This window comes from Colletotrichum destructivum, chromosome 2, assembly GCF_034447905.1.
Source record: "Colletotrichum destructivum chromosome 2, complete sequence".
NCBI classification, from domain to species: domain Eukaryota; kingdom Fungi; phylum Ascomycota; class Sordariomycetes; order Glomerellales; family Glomerellaceae; genus Colletotrichum; species Colletotrichum destructivum.
In genome coordinates, this window is record NC_085897.1 from 5,156,165 (window position 1) to 5,170,832 (window position 14,668).

General features: G+C 57.8%; 4 protein-coding genes across 4 annotated transcripts; 1 reads left to right on the forward strand and 3 right to left on the reverse strand.

The window, feature by feature from the left end:
• CDEST_03773 (Putative cytochrome P450) lies at positions 1 to 2,152 on the reverse strand. Its single transcript, XM_062919932.1, has 2 exons — positions 528 to 2,152; positions 1 to 436 (listed from the first exon to the last, which is right to left on the reverse strand). Exons 1-2 carry the CDS (start codon positions 1,993 to 1,995, stop codon positions 279 to 281), a joined length of 1,626 nt encoding a protein of 541 aa, XP_062775983.1. The 5' UTR covers positions 1,996 to 2,152; the 3' UTR covers positions 1 to 278.
• A 760-nt stretch (positions 2,153 to 2,912) lies between these two features.
• On the reverse strand, positions 2,913 to 3,643 carry CDEST_03774 (uncharacterized protein). The gene is made up of 2 exons (XM_062919933.1): positions 3,384 to 3,643; positions 2,913 to 3,242 (listed from the first exon to the last, which is right to left on the reverse strand). The coding sequence occupies exons 1-2, from the start codon at positions 3,485 to 3,487 to the stop codon at positions 3,113 to 3,115; spliced, it is 234 nt and encodes a 77-aa protein (XP_062775984.1). The 5' UTR covers positions 3,488 to 3,643; the 3' UTR covers positions 2,913 to 3,112.
• A 749-nt stretch (positions 3,644 to 4,392) lies between these two features.
• On the reverse strand, positions 4,393 to 7,235 carry CDEST_03775 (Putative oligomeric Golgi complex subunit 5 protein). Its single transcript, XM_062919934.1, has 2 exons — positions 4,619 to 7,235; positions 4,393 to 4,550 (listed from the first exon to the last, which is right to left on the reverse strand). The coding sequence occupies exon 1, from the start codon at positions 7,231 to 7,233 to the stop codon at positions 5,890 to 5,892; it is 1,344 nt and encodes a 447-aa protein (XP_062775985.1). The 5' UTR covers positions 7,234 to 7,235; the 3' UTR covers positions 4,393 to 4,550; positions 4,619 to 5,889.
• Positions 7,236 to 7,807: 572 nt separating this feature from the next.
• On the forward strand, positions 7,808 to 10,704 carry CDEST_03776 (uncharacterized protein). The gene is made up of 2 exons (XM_062919935.1): positions 7,808 to 9,284; positions 9,401 to 10,704. Exons 1-2 carry the CDS (start codon positions 8,613 to 8,615, stop codon positions 10,499 to 10,501), a joined length of 1,773 nt encoding a protein of 590 aa, XP_062775986.1. The 5' UTR covers positions 7,808 to 8,612; the 3' UTR covers positions 10,502 to 10,704.
• The last annotated feature ends 3,964 nt before the right edge of the window (positions 10,705 to 14,668 follow it).

The following is a 14,668-nucleotide window of genomic DNA, read 5'->3' on the forward strand; positions in this document are numbered from 1 at the left end:
GTCTACGAAGGTCTTCTGGTTGATAGTATGTGATAGACCTTCCGGCATTCACTTTGGAATGTCGTTGTGATCTCGATAGAGCAAGCCGTCTTATATAAAACACGAGAATTCAGACACGCCCCAGAGCCCCTGGACATTCCGATAACACATACTGGCCGCGCAAACCAAGCTGTCCCCAGTCAAGAGCAGGCAGACGAACAACTCACTCGGCCTTTGGTCACCAGGCGCCCCGTCTCGATTCTTTTCGATAACCTATGAGAAGACGAAACGAGAAAAGACTACGCATACTGAAACTTGACGTGGACGCCGTCCCTCGGCGCCATCGTGAAGTGGACGTCCTTCCTCGGCTTCCCCTGGGGGCCCAGCCACTCCATGGACTTGAACCTCTGCAGCAACCTGACGAGCAGATACGCGGCCTCGGTCAAAGCAAATTGCTCTGCGGGAAAAAAGCAAGGAGTCACAAGTTAGCAAAAAGAACTCGTACATAAGTTTGAGACGGAGGAAAGAGAAGAGCAACAAAAACTCACGTCCGAGACAGATGCGCGGCCCGCCGCTGAAGGGCACGTAGTTCCAGTCGAGCCGGACGCCCTCCCACCTCTCGGGCTTGAACTCCATGGCGGCCTCCCACACGTCCTCGCGGCGGTGCAGCAGGTAGGGCGAGAAGTTGACCGTCTGGCCCTTGCGCACGACGATGGGCTGCTGGCCGTTGGCGCCGCCGCCGCGCGGGAGCACCGTGTCGCGCGCCGCGATGCGCAGGTTGAGCGGCACCACGTTGTACACGCGCAGCGTCTCGCGCAGCACGAACTGCAGGTACTTGGACGCCTTGAGCGAGGCGAAGTCGATGTGCGACGTGTCGCCGCCCTCGGCATCGTACTCGCCAAAGGCCTCGACGACCTCGGCCCGGAGCCGGTCAAAGACGGCCGGGTGCTGCGCCAGGAGCAGCAGCACCCACGCCAGCAGCGACGCCGTCGTGTCCCGTCCCGCGAGCAGCAGGCCCAGCAGCTGGTCCCTCAGCTCGTCCTCGTCGCGCGTCTGCGTCGCCAGCGTGTCCAGCAGGCTGTACCCGGCCTCGCCGCCCTCCTTCTCGGGCGCCGGCGGCTTGGCCGAGCTGAGGGCGAGGCGGACGTAGTGGTCGGTGTACCGCCTCATGTAGTCCGCCGCCTTCTTGCCCGTGGCGCTCGGCGCGAGCCAGTACAGGCCCTGGAGGCGCACGCGCATCGTGATCCAGTCCTGGGCCTCGTGGAAGGCGTCGGCGAAACTCATGTCGTTGTCGCTGCCGCTGCCCTGGTCGACCGCCATGGCGGTCGCGGCGCTCGTCGTCGACGAGATGCCCGTGGCGGCGGCCGTCTGCGACTCGACGCTCTCGCCAAAGAGAAAGCCCGTGGCCGTGTCGAGCGTGAAGCGGAAGAGCATGGGCATGATGTCGACGGTCACGGTGTCGCCGCCGTCGCCCATGACGCCGACCGACGGCAGCGCCCTGAACAGGGCCTGCACGGCGGCCTCGGTCTTGTCGAGGTCGTTGATCTGGTCGCGCGAGAACTGCGGGCGGAAGAGGGCGCGCGAGTGCTCCCAGAAGGCGCCGTCGGCGGTGAAGATGCTGTTGCCCAGCAGCGGCTTGAACTGCTTGATCCTCCTCTCGCCGAGGTCAAAGTCCTTGAACTTGTTGGCCAGCACGGCCTGGATGTTGGCCGGGTCGATGGTGTACACCTCGGAGGGGCCGAAGAAGCCCGGCATGGAGAAGGTGGTGCCGTTGGCGTCGTAGTTGGCGCCGACGACGTCGTCGAGGAGGTCGCCGCCCTTGCGCGTCGTGGTGATGGCGCGCCAGACAAAGTCGATGCCCAGGGGCAGCTTGGTGGGCACATATCTGGGGAACGTCGCGCCGTTGGCCTTGGCGAACTGCTGGAGGCGGCGACGGTCGAGGTAGGACGAGATGAGGTAGTAAGCCACCAGGGCCGGGACGGCGTAGAGGAGCGCCGTCGACGAGAGCAGCGCCATGGCGGTCGGTTGTTGTGTGGGTTTTCCGCGTCCGACTCGCGAGTGAGTGAGTGAAGTGAGTGAGTGAGTAGCCGGAAGGAGTTTGTTTAGTGTACAGGCGGCGAAGGGGAAATGGACCTAGACCTGCAGACCTGGGTGTACAGCGGAGAAGAGTCGATCGAGCCTTTATATATCAGACACAAGTCCACGATGCCCGGCATGCCTGTCAACTGAGTGGATGACGATCTTGGCCCTAGACCGAACGAGGTGGGTTTACCCCGTCGACCGCCTTGGCCTCCCCGCTCTCACTAACCTAACCCGGTTTTGCGTGCTTCTCGACGAATGACAGGACGACTAATTAGAAACAGGGTGTTTCCTGGCTGAGAGAAAAGGTACGAACGAGTGCGCTTGTCCGTCCGTTCTCTTGTGGTGCTGTCGGGTACCAAGACTTGCATGTCCGTCCGTCTGAGACTGCAAACACCAACCCACTTCCTTGACTTCTCCAACTACAGTAATGTGCCTCCTAAAAAAGCTGCTGGCGATGGCGGCATTCCCCTCATGCCGACACTCCCTCCCTCTGAACTGGCTTGAGCGTTGAGGTCTTAGAACAATCTTTGTGTTGCAGGAGGTCCTGCACAGCCCCTGTGGCTGGTACAACAGTGGCTAGTAGCCGCAGTGCGCTTGCCAAAGCCATTAGTAAACGCTCTCCACTGCAGTTATCTGCAGGCCGGCCATTACAGCAACTCTCAGCCTTAGGTAAGGTAGTCAAGCACTTCTCAATATAAGAGTCCCATCCCTACGCTCCTGGCCTGCAATACTTTGCTTGTTGCTCCCGGGTCGCAACGTGACCTAGGAGCACAGTCGGCATGTTGATGGACATGGGCGCATTCGAGAATGATTGCACAGACAGAACACACACAGTGTACGTGCAAGGTCAACACCGCCTTGGAATTCAACAAGGCATCCAGGAAGACGCCTTGAGATTCTTGTTGCTTCTCAATTTAAACCTATCGGACATGCTCGCTCTTATAGACCAAGTACTACAAGGTACCGCCGTGGACAACACAACGTTGTTGTGGCGACAGGCTTTGCACAACGGACAGCGAGAGGTGATATGCCTGCATGGGTCGTGTTGTCATCAACACTTGACCTTCCCACAATGTGCTATGTTATACACAGCCACATTCCCGGCGTGCGTATGTTCTTGTGGGTAGTATGTGGCTGGTTTTGGTCCAAATATCTTTGCGAGTGCTGGGGGTGGTTTGACACTGTTTTCATGTTAGAAACACTTTCTATACTCTGTATAAGGACAAAAAGAAATTAGAAGACAAGACCACAAGAGAGCTTCATCCAAGCATCAGTTGCGTATGAAAAAGGCCCAAGAACAACGAGGTCACAGGGGAACGTACTGGATAGGCTGGCCCTTATGCACTTCAGCAGGGAGCGCATGGCTCCCAGGCTGAGAGGCAAAGGGAACAGTGAGAAGGAGGAAGATGATCTTGGTGGCATACATGATGCTGCTTCTATTTCTTTCTTGTTTTTCTATTGAAAAAAATGGCAAGAAGTTGGAAAAGGAGTGAAGATTGAGATCCCTCCTGCATTTTGACTGCAGGAAATGGTGCTTTATACAATTTTCTTTCCTCCAAGCTGGCAAATCACGTTGGTATTGTTTCTTGCCAGTGGGTGGAGAAGATGCTCAGAGAAATGAGCACTTGTTACCACGTGCAGGACCATGATGCCGTAGGTTTGTTTCCGAAACGGATAAGGACACTTGCATACACTCAAGATGTGGTCATGGATGGTCACGATGGCAGGAAATCCAGTGCTCACCTTTCCTCTTCGGGCTTTTAAGAGCGAACGGCCAAAGTTTCTCCTCAACATACTGAGAAGATGCCGTGAGAACAAGTATCAGTTACCCCGGGCTTAACTGCAAGGAGGCCGGGTTTGTTCCGGAGATGAATGTAGGCGACTCGTATGTGCGGCTCATGGTGGCCATTGAAGATGTTTGAAACGTGGATCAACGCCGAGGAAATCTTGCAAGGCTGGATTCTTGCGCTTGCTCCCAAAAGCATCACGGCGAAAGAATCTCCTCCATAACTAGGGTAGCGTCTGCCCAAGAGGACTTGTGTCCCAACGACTGCAGACACTGCCCTGACGAGGAAAAAGGAGGTTGTCTTCGGGTGTCAGGTACTCGGCACGCTCATTCCAGGGTAGAGTTTAGTTTTTGGCGTTTGCAGGCAAAAAGTTGCCTTGTGTTGTCAGTCGCGGCAATCGCGCATCAATCTACGATCTATCATGTGGGAAGCTCCGTTGAGTCCTTTTCCGTCGGGGCATTTCGGAACTATGTTACGAGTCGTTGATCGAATTGAGAACCAATACGAGGACCCTCAAAACGGCATAAAGGCAAATGAAGGTTTACGAGCAGGATGCACCGGTTGAATTGAATTACCTACGGTATGCTTGCCGCCCACAACTCTACTTACCATAACCTAGTTTTGCGTGCTTCTTGACAATTGGACTCGCCAAGAGAGAGTTTGAGCTGTACGGTACGGTGGAGGGGACTCAAAAGTCTCGGTCTACTCCCACGTTAGCCTCCTTTGAGCATTCTTTTTCTTAAATAACACTGAATGTATGCTTAACTGACTAGTCGATAATAGCTTCTTCAAGCTGGAAAGCAGGACGCGCGTCGCATGCTGGGTAGGTTGAGATCTCGGACTCCTGTTGTGACAATTGACTCTGTAGCAGTACGGAGCTGTCCGATTGCTTTACCATTTTGGCTTTACGCCAGCCAGTCTACGTTTTGACATTTGTTGAAAAAGTTCTAAACTGCTCAGCCTAACCCTGCGCAACACCAGTCAACGTAGGATGCAAAACTTGCCGTACACCATAGTACGCTGCTCACAACTCCGCCTGCCCTGCTCTGGGGTTGCCTGCTTTTTGACTTACAGACGTCTAGCTGACTGCACGCAGGTTGCCCCTGCGTGTTCACTGGCCGCTAAGCACGCGTGCGCCGTCGTCCGTCTCTTGTGGTGCTGTCAGCCAAGACTTGCATTAGTTCTTGTTCTCGTTCTGGTTCTCGTCCCGGCAGACAGGCCTGTCACAAAATTGAGGTTTAAAGGAGTTTCAGAGAACCACGGATCTTCATATACTATGTCCGTCGCATAGGCAGACAAGCTGAATTTCGGACGCCTTCAGCGTGTCGTGCGTGTTCGTTACTTCGAAGTGCTCAGTATCCAGGAGCCAGGTTGACCGACTGAGTGCCAGGACAAGCCGGAGTTTCACGGTTGGACTGACGTGGGAAGCCGGGGGGGAGGCTAAATCTCCGATTGTAGTTCATGAAAATATAATCCAGAGAACACCCCTGCAAGGGTCGCTTTCGCTTACGGCGTCTCTTCAGTCAGCACCGAACGGCATGACGCGACTGATGAGGACACGGCGGCTGTAGGGCGAATGTTGACATGTACATGGATGTTAGATGCAGCGGCGAACGACCGGCGTTGAGTTTGGTTGACCTGAAACAACCTTTGGCCCGATGCCACCAAGCATTGTCGTTGACCAGGGCGAGGGGGATGATGCATGGAGATTTGAAAAACCGGTCAATCGAGTCGAGCTTATTGTGCAAGTGAAGGCTCAGCGCGTAGAGTTTGGCGGGAGAAGCCCGGCGCGTTGATGTAATGGTGTTTTCGAGGTAAGCAAAAGTCCCTTTTTGTCTCGCAAACGCCTACTATGCGTCGCCGTATGACCCATTCGGCTGCCCTCGTCCATGTCTGGTGGAGGCGGTCTCGTATGTCGACGCGGTCGACGATCTTCCCGTCTAGCCTCGTGTGGTCAGTCTCATCTGTCCACATTGTAACCGACATCCCTGTCCAGCCCTCGTGAAACCCTGTTGACAAAGCTCCCCCTGGCCACGCAGTCTCATCTTCCAAAGTTGTTCACGACACTCCCGACCATGACGGCCACCTCCCTCTCCCAGTTCCCCTCGCCGCGGCCTTTCCCCTTGAGCGCGCTCGGCATGCGGCACCCCCTGACGACGCAGTCCCTCACGGCGTCACCGACGCTCGCCTTGTTGGACCGCAGCGTGCGCGCCGACACACCGCCGCGGTTGACAATCTCCTGGACTCGCGTACCCAGGTTCCCCGCCATGGTGCGCCAGAAGTAGCTCGGCAAGCTGCCCGTCTCGAGGTGGGCCAGCAGCGGTTGCAGCATGTTGGTCTGTCGCTGGGACGCGGCCGCGACGAGCGGGTGCGTCGGCAGCTTGGTCGACTCGAGCACCAGCTCCAGCGCGACAACGTTCTGACACCGTGCCGAGATGTCGGCGAGGGTGCGGTCGAGCGTCGGCAGCTGGCTGAGAGACCGCGACAGTGCGGCGATGGACGACTGCAGCGCCGACCGCAGGTACGTCTCGAGCGCCTGGAGGAGCAGCTGCGGCGCCCAACGGTCCGTCTTCTGGGCCGTGGCCGGGGCCGGGGCCGGGGACAACAGGAACAACGTCACCATGGCCGACACGGTGCGGGCCTTGGTCTCCTCGCCCTGCGCAAAGGTGGCCGAGTCCGGCACGGCAAAGTCCCGTACAATCTTCTCGGCCGTCTCCCTCACGGACCGCTCGATCGGGGCGACGACGGAATCGCGCAGGGTGCGAACGGCGTCGACACGGGCTAGGCCGTGGCCCTCTTCGCCGGGCGCCGTGTTCTCGAGAACCTCGCGCAGCGAAAGGATGGTGTGCGAGCATCGCACCAAGGCGCGATGGTCTTCTTTCTTGCCGGCTGCTGCGGCGGCGGCGCTGACGCTTGAGCCGGCGATCTCGGCGTGCTGGACCTCGAGCTGGCGGCCCAGCTGCAGACAGCGGGCGACGGAGCGGCCCAGCCTCAAGGTCTCCCACAGACGGGTGGCGACGTGGCGCACCTCGTCTGCCTCGGCATGCTTGTCAATGACCTCCTTCTCGAGCTGTTTGTAGCTGTCGTTCAGGCTCTTGATCTGGGCGTCGAGCTCGGAGACGATGCGCTTACTCGCGGCAGTCTGCTCGGCGGTGTGCTGCAGCAACGGGGCGGCGGACTTGGTGGTCAGCAGGTCGATGTGGGAGTCGATCTCCTGTGTGTCGAAGAGCACGCGTGACAGCGGGGTGGACAGGTCGAGGGGCGCATCGTTAGGGTTGTTGGTGGCGAGGACGAGGGTGTTTGCGAAGGAGGAGGGGCTGAAGTCCGGGTCGAGGAAGGCCTCGTAGTCGATGTAGGAGGGGTCCTCGGCGTCGCGGGTCGTCATGATGGGCGGAGGTTAAGCATTGAGGGGGATGAGGTGGTCCTGCGGCGGCGGTAAGGTGGGGTTGTGAACCTTGGTGTTGTTTGTTGGTGGTTGTTGAGGTGGGAGTTGGAGCTTCGAGGGAGAGAAGCGCACGCACAGCTCCAAGCTGTCCTGTGTCGGCCGAGGTACGTACCTCAAGGACCAGAGGAAGTACGGATACATGTACCTAAGCAATTAGGTAGGTAGGCGAGCACCCTGCCTTACATAAGTGTGGCTGAGATAGCTTAGCTTATCTACAACCGGGAGGATTGCGGAGCGACCATATGGGCCTGTATGGTGGCTCAGCTGTCCCCGCATTTTGTTTCTTCTAGCTACACGCTTAAACCGCCAATTCGTTCACCGATGACGCCGAGTAGCGGGTCCCGGGCGGCCTGGGCGGCGAATTGGGATCGAGGCGCATTTCCATTTCACACAGTCACGTTCTCTGATGCTCACGGACCGATAGAGTTGGGCTGATGGGGTCTAAATAAACAAACAAAAATAACACTGGACAGAAACCCGGCTGGAATTGCGCCTTGCGTCACGTTTTAGAAGGGGGAGAATAAAGGTTGAATAACGAAACATCCTCCTTCACCCTCTTCTTCATCGTCTGTCTTCATCCCGGAGCTTCGGCTTTCTCCACTCTTGACGGACCAAAACATGGACTAATACAGAGTACTACCCAACACATAGTGCACACAAACCAGATCACATCACTCACTCACTCACTCACTCACCACTCATCTCACTCCCGACCATTCCGTCCGGGTCCCCGTCTCTCGTCCCCTCCGTCATCAAATGATCTGCGTCTAGCGTCCAATTCCCTCCCACTGCGCTGACTACAACGCGCGACCAGGGAGGGGAGGAAAAACAAGTCTCGTCCTCTCCGCCTTTCCGAGCGTTCCATACACACACCGAAAACAAACCCATGTTGTAATAGCCACACTTTTCGTCCGTCTCTTTCCTCACCAACCTTTTTTAATTTACACTTTTCTTCTCCCTCCTCGCTCTCATCGTCCTCCTCTTTCCTCCTCTCTCCAACCACCACACCACCTCCCGACAAAAATTGACGTCGGCCTCCAACCTCTCCAGCAATGTCCTAGTCCAACTCGTCGTCCTGTCTTCTGCCCATCTCTGTTCGAGAGCACCTCAATTGACCGACACCGGACGACCTCCCTTCTCGCGATCCGGCGCCTCCGGCCCCCCCTCCACCCTCCCCGGCCGACCGACAGACCGACCGTTCCGTCACGAAACCCCCGACTCCCCCGACCGAACATCAACTGCCATCCGAACATCAAGTCCCATCCGAAACGCCCACCTCATCTCGAGAATACCCTCCCACCCAAAAGATAACCGCCGCCATGCCCCTCCACGGCCGCGCCCTCCTCGGCTTCCCCCCCGGCGCAAACGCCTCCGACACCGTCCTCGGCGGCGTCCACTTCAACCGCACCGCCCTCGACTTCTTCAACTACACCCTCTACACCAACGGCACCGTCTCCAACGGCTCTAACTGCTACGTCACCGAGCCGCCGTACACCCCCGTCTACCTCTTCCCCAACGGCACCTTCGTCAACTCCACCTGGTGTTACGACCCCATCAACCCCATCGGCACCCGCGCCGGCGTCGGCGTAGGCTTCGGCGTCGTCTATGCCATGGCCCTCATGCTCGTCCTCGCCAACCTCAAGAAGCACGGCGAGTCCCACCTGCCCGCCACCCGCCGCTTCTACCCCGTCGGCCGCCGCTGGCAGTGGTACTACGCCATCCTCGTCTGCGTCGCCGCCTTTATCAGCCTCTTCACAAACATCGACGTTGACCGCTTCTACGTCATCGGCCTGCCCATCGTCATCAACAGCTTCTTCTGGTTCCTGCTGCAGCAGTTCACCATGGCCCTCGTCTGGGAGGCCGTCCGCCACTGGGGCAGCTGGAGCGAGCGCCAGGCCATCGACCCGGACCCCTTTTCCCTGCGCGATGGCGACCGCCGGAGCAAGGTCGAGTTCTGGATGCCCTTGTGGTTCTATTTCTGGTTATGGCTGGTACGTTCCGTTCTTGTTCTCCTCCCCTTGTTCTCCTTCTGCTGCTTCTTCTTTTGCCCACTCAACCCTCCATATCGAAACGGGAATGTATGACTGACAACAATCCATCGCCGCAGAACGTCTTCCTCATCGTCCCCCGCAACTGGGGCGAGATCGAGAAACAGCGCTCCCCCGACCAGACCGCCGCCCGCGCCGCCCCCAACGCCACCGACGGCCGCTTCAAGGCCGCCACCTTCTGCCTCGTCATTTGCTGGCTCACCATCTGCTTCTCCCTCCGCCACTCCATCAACCATTACTACCCGCGCGACCGCGGCCTCGTCAACAAGGCACGCGGCTGCCTCCGCTACACCCCCTGGCGCTTCCTCCTCATCCTGCCCCTGGCCGCCTGCCTCGTCGCCTACCAGGGGCTCGTCTCCTGGAATTTCACCTACTCCGTCCTCAACGCTAAGGCGAACCTCGCCGCCGTTTACGTCGGCGGCTACGGGCCCGCCCTGCTGATCCTCTACATCCAGATCGCCTACGGCTTCCTCTCCCCCAACGAGGACCGCGAGCTCATCCGCCAGCGCCGCGAGCGCGGCACCCAGATCGATCGCGAGATGGGCTACGTGCCCAAGCCCGCCTGGTGGCGCCGCGTCAAGAACGACGACCATCTCGTCGGTCGCATGTCCATGCGCGAGCGCATCGCCATGAACGTTCGCGAGCTTGGCGGCGGCGCCGCCACGGCCCGCGGCGTCCAGCGGAACATGGAGGCCAGGGCCGAAGAGCGCGAGCGCGCCGACCGCGAGATCGAAATGGCCAGCATGGGCCGTGGCGGAGCCGGCGGAGGCAGTGCCGCGGCCGGCTCGATGACGACGACGACGACGACCACCACCACAACGTCCGCCCCTTTGAGGCCGGACTTTGACGCCGCAAACGGGGCGACATTCATCCCGTATACCGGCAAGTCCGAACGCCGCCGGAACGAGCGTGCCTTGAACGCTGCCGCCGAGCTGCTCTTCCCTGTCGCCGGTGGCGCGAGTCGGCCGGATCGCGCCTCCGAGCTCATGCAGGACGGTCCGCCGCCCTCTTACTCAGACGTCCCCGGGGCTGGACGCGGCAGACGTCCCGACAGCCTCACGACGCCGTCCGACCCCAGTCAACGTAGCAACAGCAGCAGCACGGCCGTCTCGGTGACCGGCCACCAGCCCCAGCAAATCAAGAGCATGCTGGATATCTGATTTTGTATAAACTGCCATCCCCTTAACGCGGGTACCAATCTGTGTAAAGCTTATGAGCCATGACCACCCGGAACTGCGTGTACTTGTTCACCCATTCAAGGCGTTTAGGAGCTTTGCGTATCTTGTATTTATATATCTAATAAGACCCAAATGAGCAAGGCGACTTGTTTATGCTGGAATAATGATAAAATGGAAGTGGCCCTCAACAAGTTTGCCTTGACCCCCCCCCCTTACACCTGTGCCTCTCGGGTACTATGCCATAAATGATGGGCCTGCAACCAATGTTTAAGAGGACGAGGTCACGAGAACACGCCGTCGTGTACCCGCCTTCGTGGCTGTCCACTCTGCCTCCTTGCGAGCAGATGGACGGGATGTGAGTCGTTCGTTAGGCGCATCGTGAGACGCATATAAGGCGATCCGCGAACGATGTGCCTCGCAGCACCACACCACACCAACTTCGGGTGTGCATGCCACTCCGACGTGCATTGTCTGCGGGCTTGCTCGCTACTAGATGGGTCAAACCTGGGTCTCTCTGGTCAATTGGCACTTTGAAGTTACATCGGCGCTGGCCGTTTGACACGCAACTCGTGGTGACACACGGGATATCGAAGCAACAATAACGTGTTCGTTGGGAGAGGGAACCCCCGCTCAGTCCGAATTCTCACAAGATGGGAAACAAGACCAATCTGCGTCCGTTCCGGCGCGCCGACCAGATGTTCAATCAGAGGCTCTACTCTACATTGTGCTATCGTCGCCTGGGACTGGGTCCAGCAGGTCGTGTCGAGCGTCTTCTCGTCACACAGCGGCGCTGCCGGGATTCTTCGTACTAGACACATTCCTCTTTGCGTGGCGGGCATTTTCTCATCATCACCGTCGTCTCCTTATCTTACCTCAGATAAAGCCCGCTCAGCTGCCATGATCGCACGTCAAGGAACCGAAGATGATTACAGGGCATCCGCCAGGCGTCCATAAAGGGGTTAAACGCAGCTGCCACCGCGAGTAAGGATTGAGTTCATCGCTGGCTGGCTGGTTGAACGACATCCCCTCAACTAACCCAGACTCTGATACTGCCATCGGAAGCGAGGCCTTTGCAGAGGGAAAGGTCGTCCATCCCTTGATGGCAGGCAGATAACAACCTAGGTACAGATCTCGTTCGGTGCGGAGAAAAGAACGGCAAGTGGCAGAGTTCGCACAAGAAGGGGCAATACGGCCAGGTACCGCAAAGTGCCCGGCGCCGGTGGTGCGTGTCTGGGCGGGAGTGGGGACAAGGAATCGGTTGTGCAACGATGTTATCCGGGACCGGATGCTGCTGGTAATGGCGATGCAGGTTTTGTTAGGCGCGACTAACAAAACATGTCGGATGTTGATTACATAAACCGACAGGATGCAGCTCAGTGCTTTAGTCCCGGCCTAGAGACGAATAAGCCGCAGCTGCCTTCGACCGGGCGATGAGGATACCGAGGACTAGGGGCCTACCTGAGGTTTGTGTCTGCGTGAAACGGATCGGTCTGTCGGCGGGTGAAGGATGACTGCATGCCACATGAATAACAGGAGGGGAAAAGGGAGCATGCCAATCCACCTACCTACAGTAGACCGTGGCCAGTCTCGTTGGCATCACCGGCATGTGTGTGTTGCAAAAGGAAACACCAGCAGCCGTCGCAGGCGCAGCCACGGCCGGACTCGACGTGTTGGCTGCAGAGACTAGTTACGACGGGGGAGGCAAGCCGCCGAATCAGATGGTTTGCAAGTTACACGCCCTGCAGAGTCTCTCGCGGAGGAAAAGGCCAAAGGGGTCGTCGAGTTGGTCTGTCGAGCGAGTGGTGAGTGAGAGAGCGGGGGTCGGGCGATCAGATTGTTGCTCCAGCCGTCTCCGTCTTCTATGCGAGCTCATGCACGTCTGGATGTTGTGCGCTGCACTGGGGGCAGCTAGCTCGCAGGTTGTTGCGCGCGCATGCATGGCGCCATTCATGCGATTTGCTGTGCTCTTGGTTCAGTTGAATCCCTGGTAATTTGTCGAAACAACGATAAATACGGCGAGGAAACGGTGCGTCGTGCCAGTCGGTCGGTCGGCTGCCAGCGCACCGAAGACCACCGCCCTACAGGTACGAGTCAAACCCAAACCCAAGTCGCAAACGATGTCCATATTGGCGGGAGGGGGGGGGGGCTTCGTCGCCGCGGCCGCTTCCTTGGGGCTTACGTTGTTATCGAGGTCAAGCCTGGCACTAAAAAGAGCGGTGAGAAGAGCACTACTATGGCGGCGGAGAGCTGGCATGAACCGTCTCAGGGATAGGCCAAGCTTTAGACAACCAAGCCAGGTCCGTCCAACACAGCGGCGCAATCACTCTAGATCCGCGCAGGGCGAACGAAAGTTGTTGGCATCTGAGGCCGTGGGGGACATTGTGGATGTGGTCTCTCATCGTTACAGGCACGATGTATGTGCGTGCTGGCACGCCAAGTGACATGACACCGGTTGCTTCAGGCCAAGACCCTGTTGGCAACCGGATGGTGGCTTTTTGCTGCTGAAAGCCGAGGACCGGTGGAAGTGAAGGAAAAGCAGCCGGCGGCGGAGAGGTTCGAAGTGGCCCGTGGTTTGTAAAGTGACCGTTTCCCCGTCTATCTCCTCTCTCTGTCTCCGTAAGATGGTAGGCCACATGACGCCGGCAGACGGATAGATGGATGGATGGTGCTCTGTCGAAACGAACAACGCTGACGCCCGCCAGCGAACCGCGAGGCAGCGTTTCGCGCCAAAGTTGGAGTGAAAACAGGGGGCCCTGAGGGGGTGTGTGTCGTTCCGCCTTCATGTGCCACTTGAAAAGGATGAACTGCTGCCACTTCATGTTTGAGCCGCCCGTGGACCATGGTGTTGTCTTGGCCCCCGTCATCCCTCGAAAGCCTTCAACCGCCCACACTTTTTCTCTTCTTTCTTCTGTTTGTCGTTTAGCGGTGCTGCCGATTGTAGTGTTCCTTGCATCGTGCAGCCGGCCCTTGCTCGTCAGATCCGAGAGGTAGGTCAGTGAAGATGCTGGGAGCCTGTGTTAGTCGTCGGTAGCACTTCGTCTCCTTAACCATTGATGTGCTGTAGCTTCACCCGATGGCAAGGAGTGCCCCTGTTGGTTCCTGTAAAGTTGTTGAGTTGGCACAGCTGATTAGCGACATCGAACTTCGTGCTCTGAAAAGAAATCTTTTCTTTTCTCCCACCCTCCCCCTTTCCCCCTCTCCACTGATGATGGTTGGTTATGGGACCTAATCAAACCACAAGTGATATTGATCCCAAAGTAAGAATGATTCAGACTGATTGACGATGGCCATTGTTCTGAACGTCGCCCGCCCCTGGCCCCCCTGTCGTCGTCCTGTAGAAGCCCCTGGTACGTCACACAAGGCTGGCTCCCCTCAAACTGAAAGCGGCGGTGGCCATTTTGTCAGAGACCCAGGTCGATTTTGTCTCACTGGCGTCTTGATCATGACCCTTCGAGCCACGCGCAAACGTGGCCGGCAAAATGCTCCAGTGGCGGAGGGAGATTCCCGCAAGCCACCAATACGAGAATGGCCTTTAGCGGTGAACTAAGAGCTCATACATTGGAGGTCTGTTGGACTCGCCCGCCTTTATTTTTCGCAAATCCCATGCTGAAGAAGTACGTGGGGACCGTATGGCTGTTCACTCGAAATAGTGAGGGGCAATTCGGCGAAGCAACCAAATTTGCTTACGACTGATGAGCAAGAGTCTTGAGCAAACCAAAGCGGATCAATCGCAGCAGCGTATCAGCCCGAATCGATGCCGAATCCAGGCACAGCTCGAAGGGAGCGACCTGCACATAGTCTGAGGTGTGTATCCCACGGCATCTCCCTCAAAACGGCATTCCGTTTGGCAACAATGACCCCTCGTCCATTTTGTCGCATGCATCTGGCCATGTTGTTGCCTTCTGCACTTTGCCTGAAACGAGCCAAGCTGCGCTCTATCGAAAAGGTTATTGCATCCGTATAGTGGCTCGAGATCTTCCTCCTCGTCCTCCACTCTCTGTTTCCGGCCTCGAGGTTTTCCCCTCTTGGTGAGTTTTGGCAGTAAGGCGGATGCGGTACACAGAAAGCCACGACTCCACGGCAAGTGATGGTACCGATGGAGGGGCGGGGACAGTCAGGCACAAGGAAGAGCCTTGCCATCAGTTCGAG

What these genes read in the sequence shown, in the direction of transcription:
- CDEST_03773 (XM_062919932.1), bottom strand. Translation starts at nt 1,995, where the DNA reads ATGGCGCTGCTCTCGTCGACGGCGCTCCTCTACGCCGTCCCGGCCCTG. An exon ending in GCCGCGCATCTGTCTCGGAC is followed by an intron (nt 437 to 527) that starts GTGAGTTTTTGT and finishes TTTTTCCCGCAG; the next exon opens with AGCAATTTGCTTTGACCGAG.
- CDEST_03774 (XM_062919933.1), bottom strand. Translation starts at nt 3,487, where the DNA reads ATGTATGCCACCAAGATCATCTTCCTCCTTCTCACTGTTCCCTTTGCC. An exon ending in CATAAGGGCCAGCCTATCCA is followed by an intron (nt 3,243 to 3,383) that starts GTACGTTCCCCT and finishes ACATGAAAACAG; the next exon opens with TGTCAAACCACCCCCAGCAC.
- CDEST_03775 (XM_062919934.1), bottom strand. Translation starts at nt 7,233, where the DNA reads ATGACGACCCGCGACGCCGAGGACCCCTCCTACATCGACTACGAGGCC.
- CDEST_03776 (XM_062919935.1), top strand. Translation starts at nt 8,613, where the DNA reads ATGCCCCTCCACGGCCGCGCCCTCCTCGGCTTCCCCCCCGGCGCAAAC. An exon ending in TCTATTTCTGGTTATGGCTG is followed by an intron (nt 9,285 to 9,400) that starts GTACGTTCCGTT and finishes CCATCGCCGCAG; the next exon opens with AACGTCTTCCTCATCGTCCC.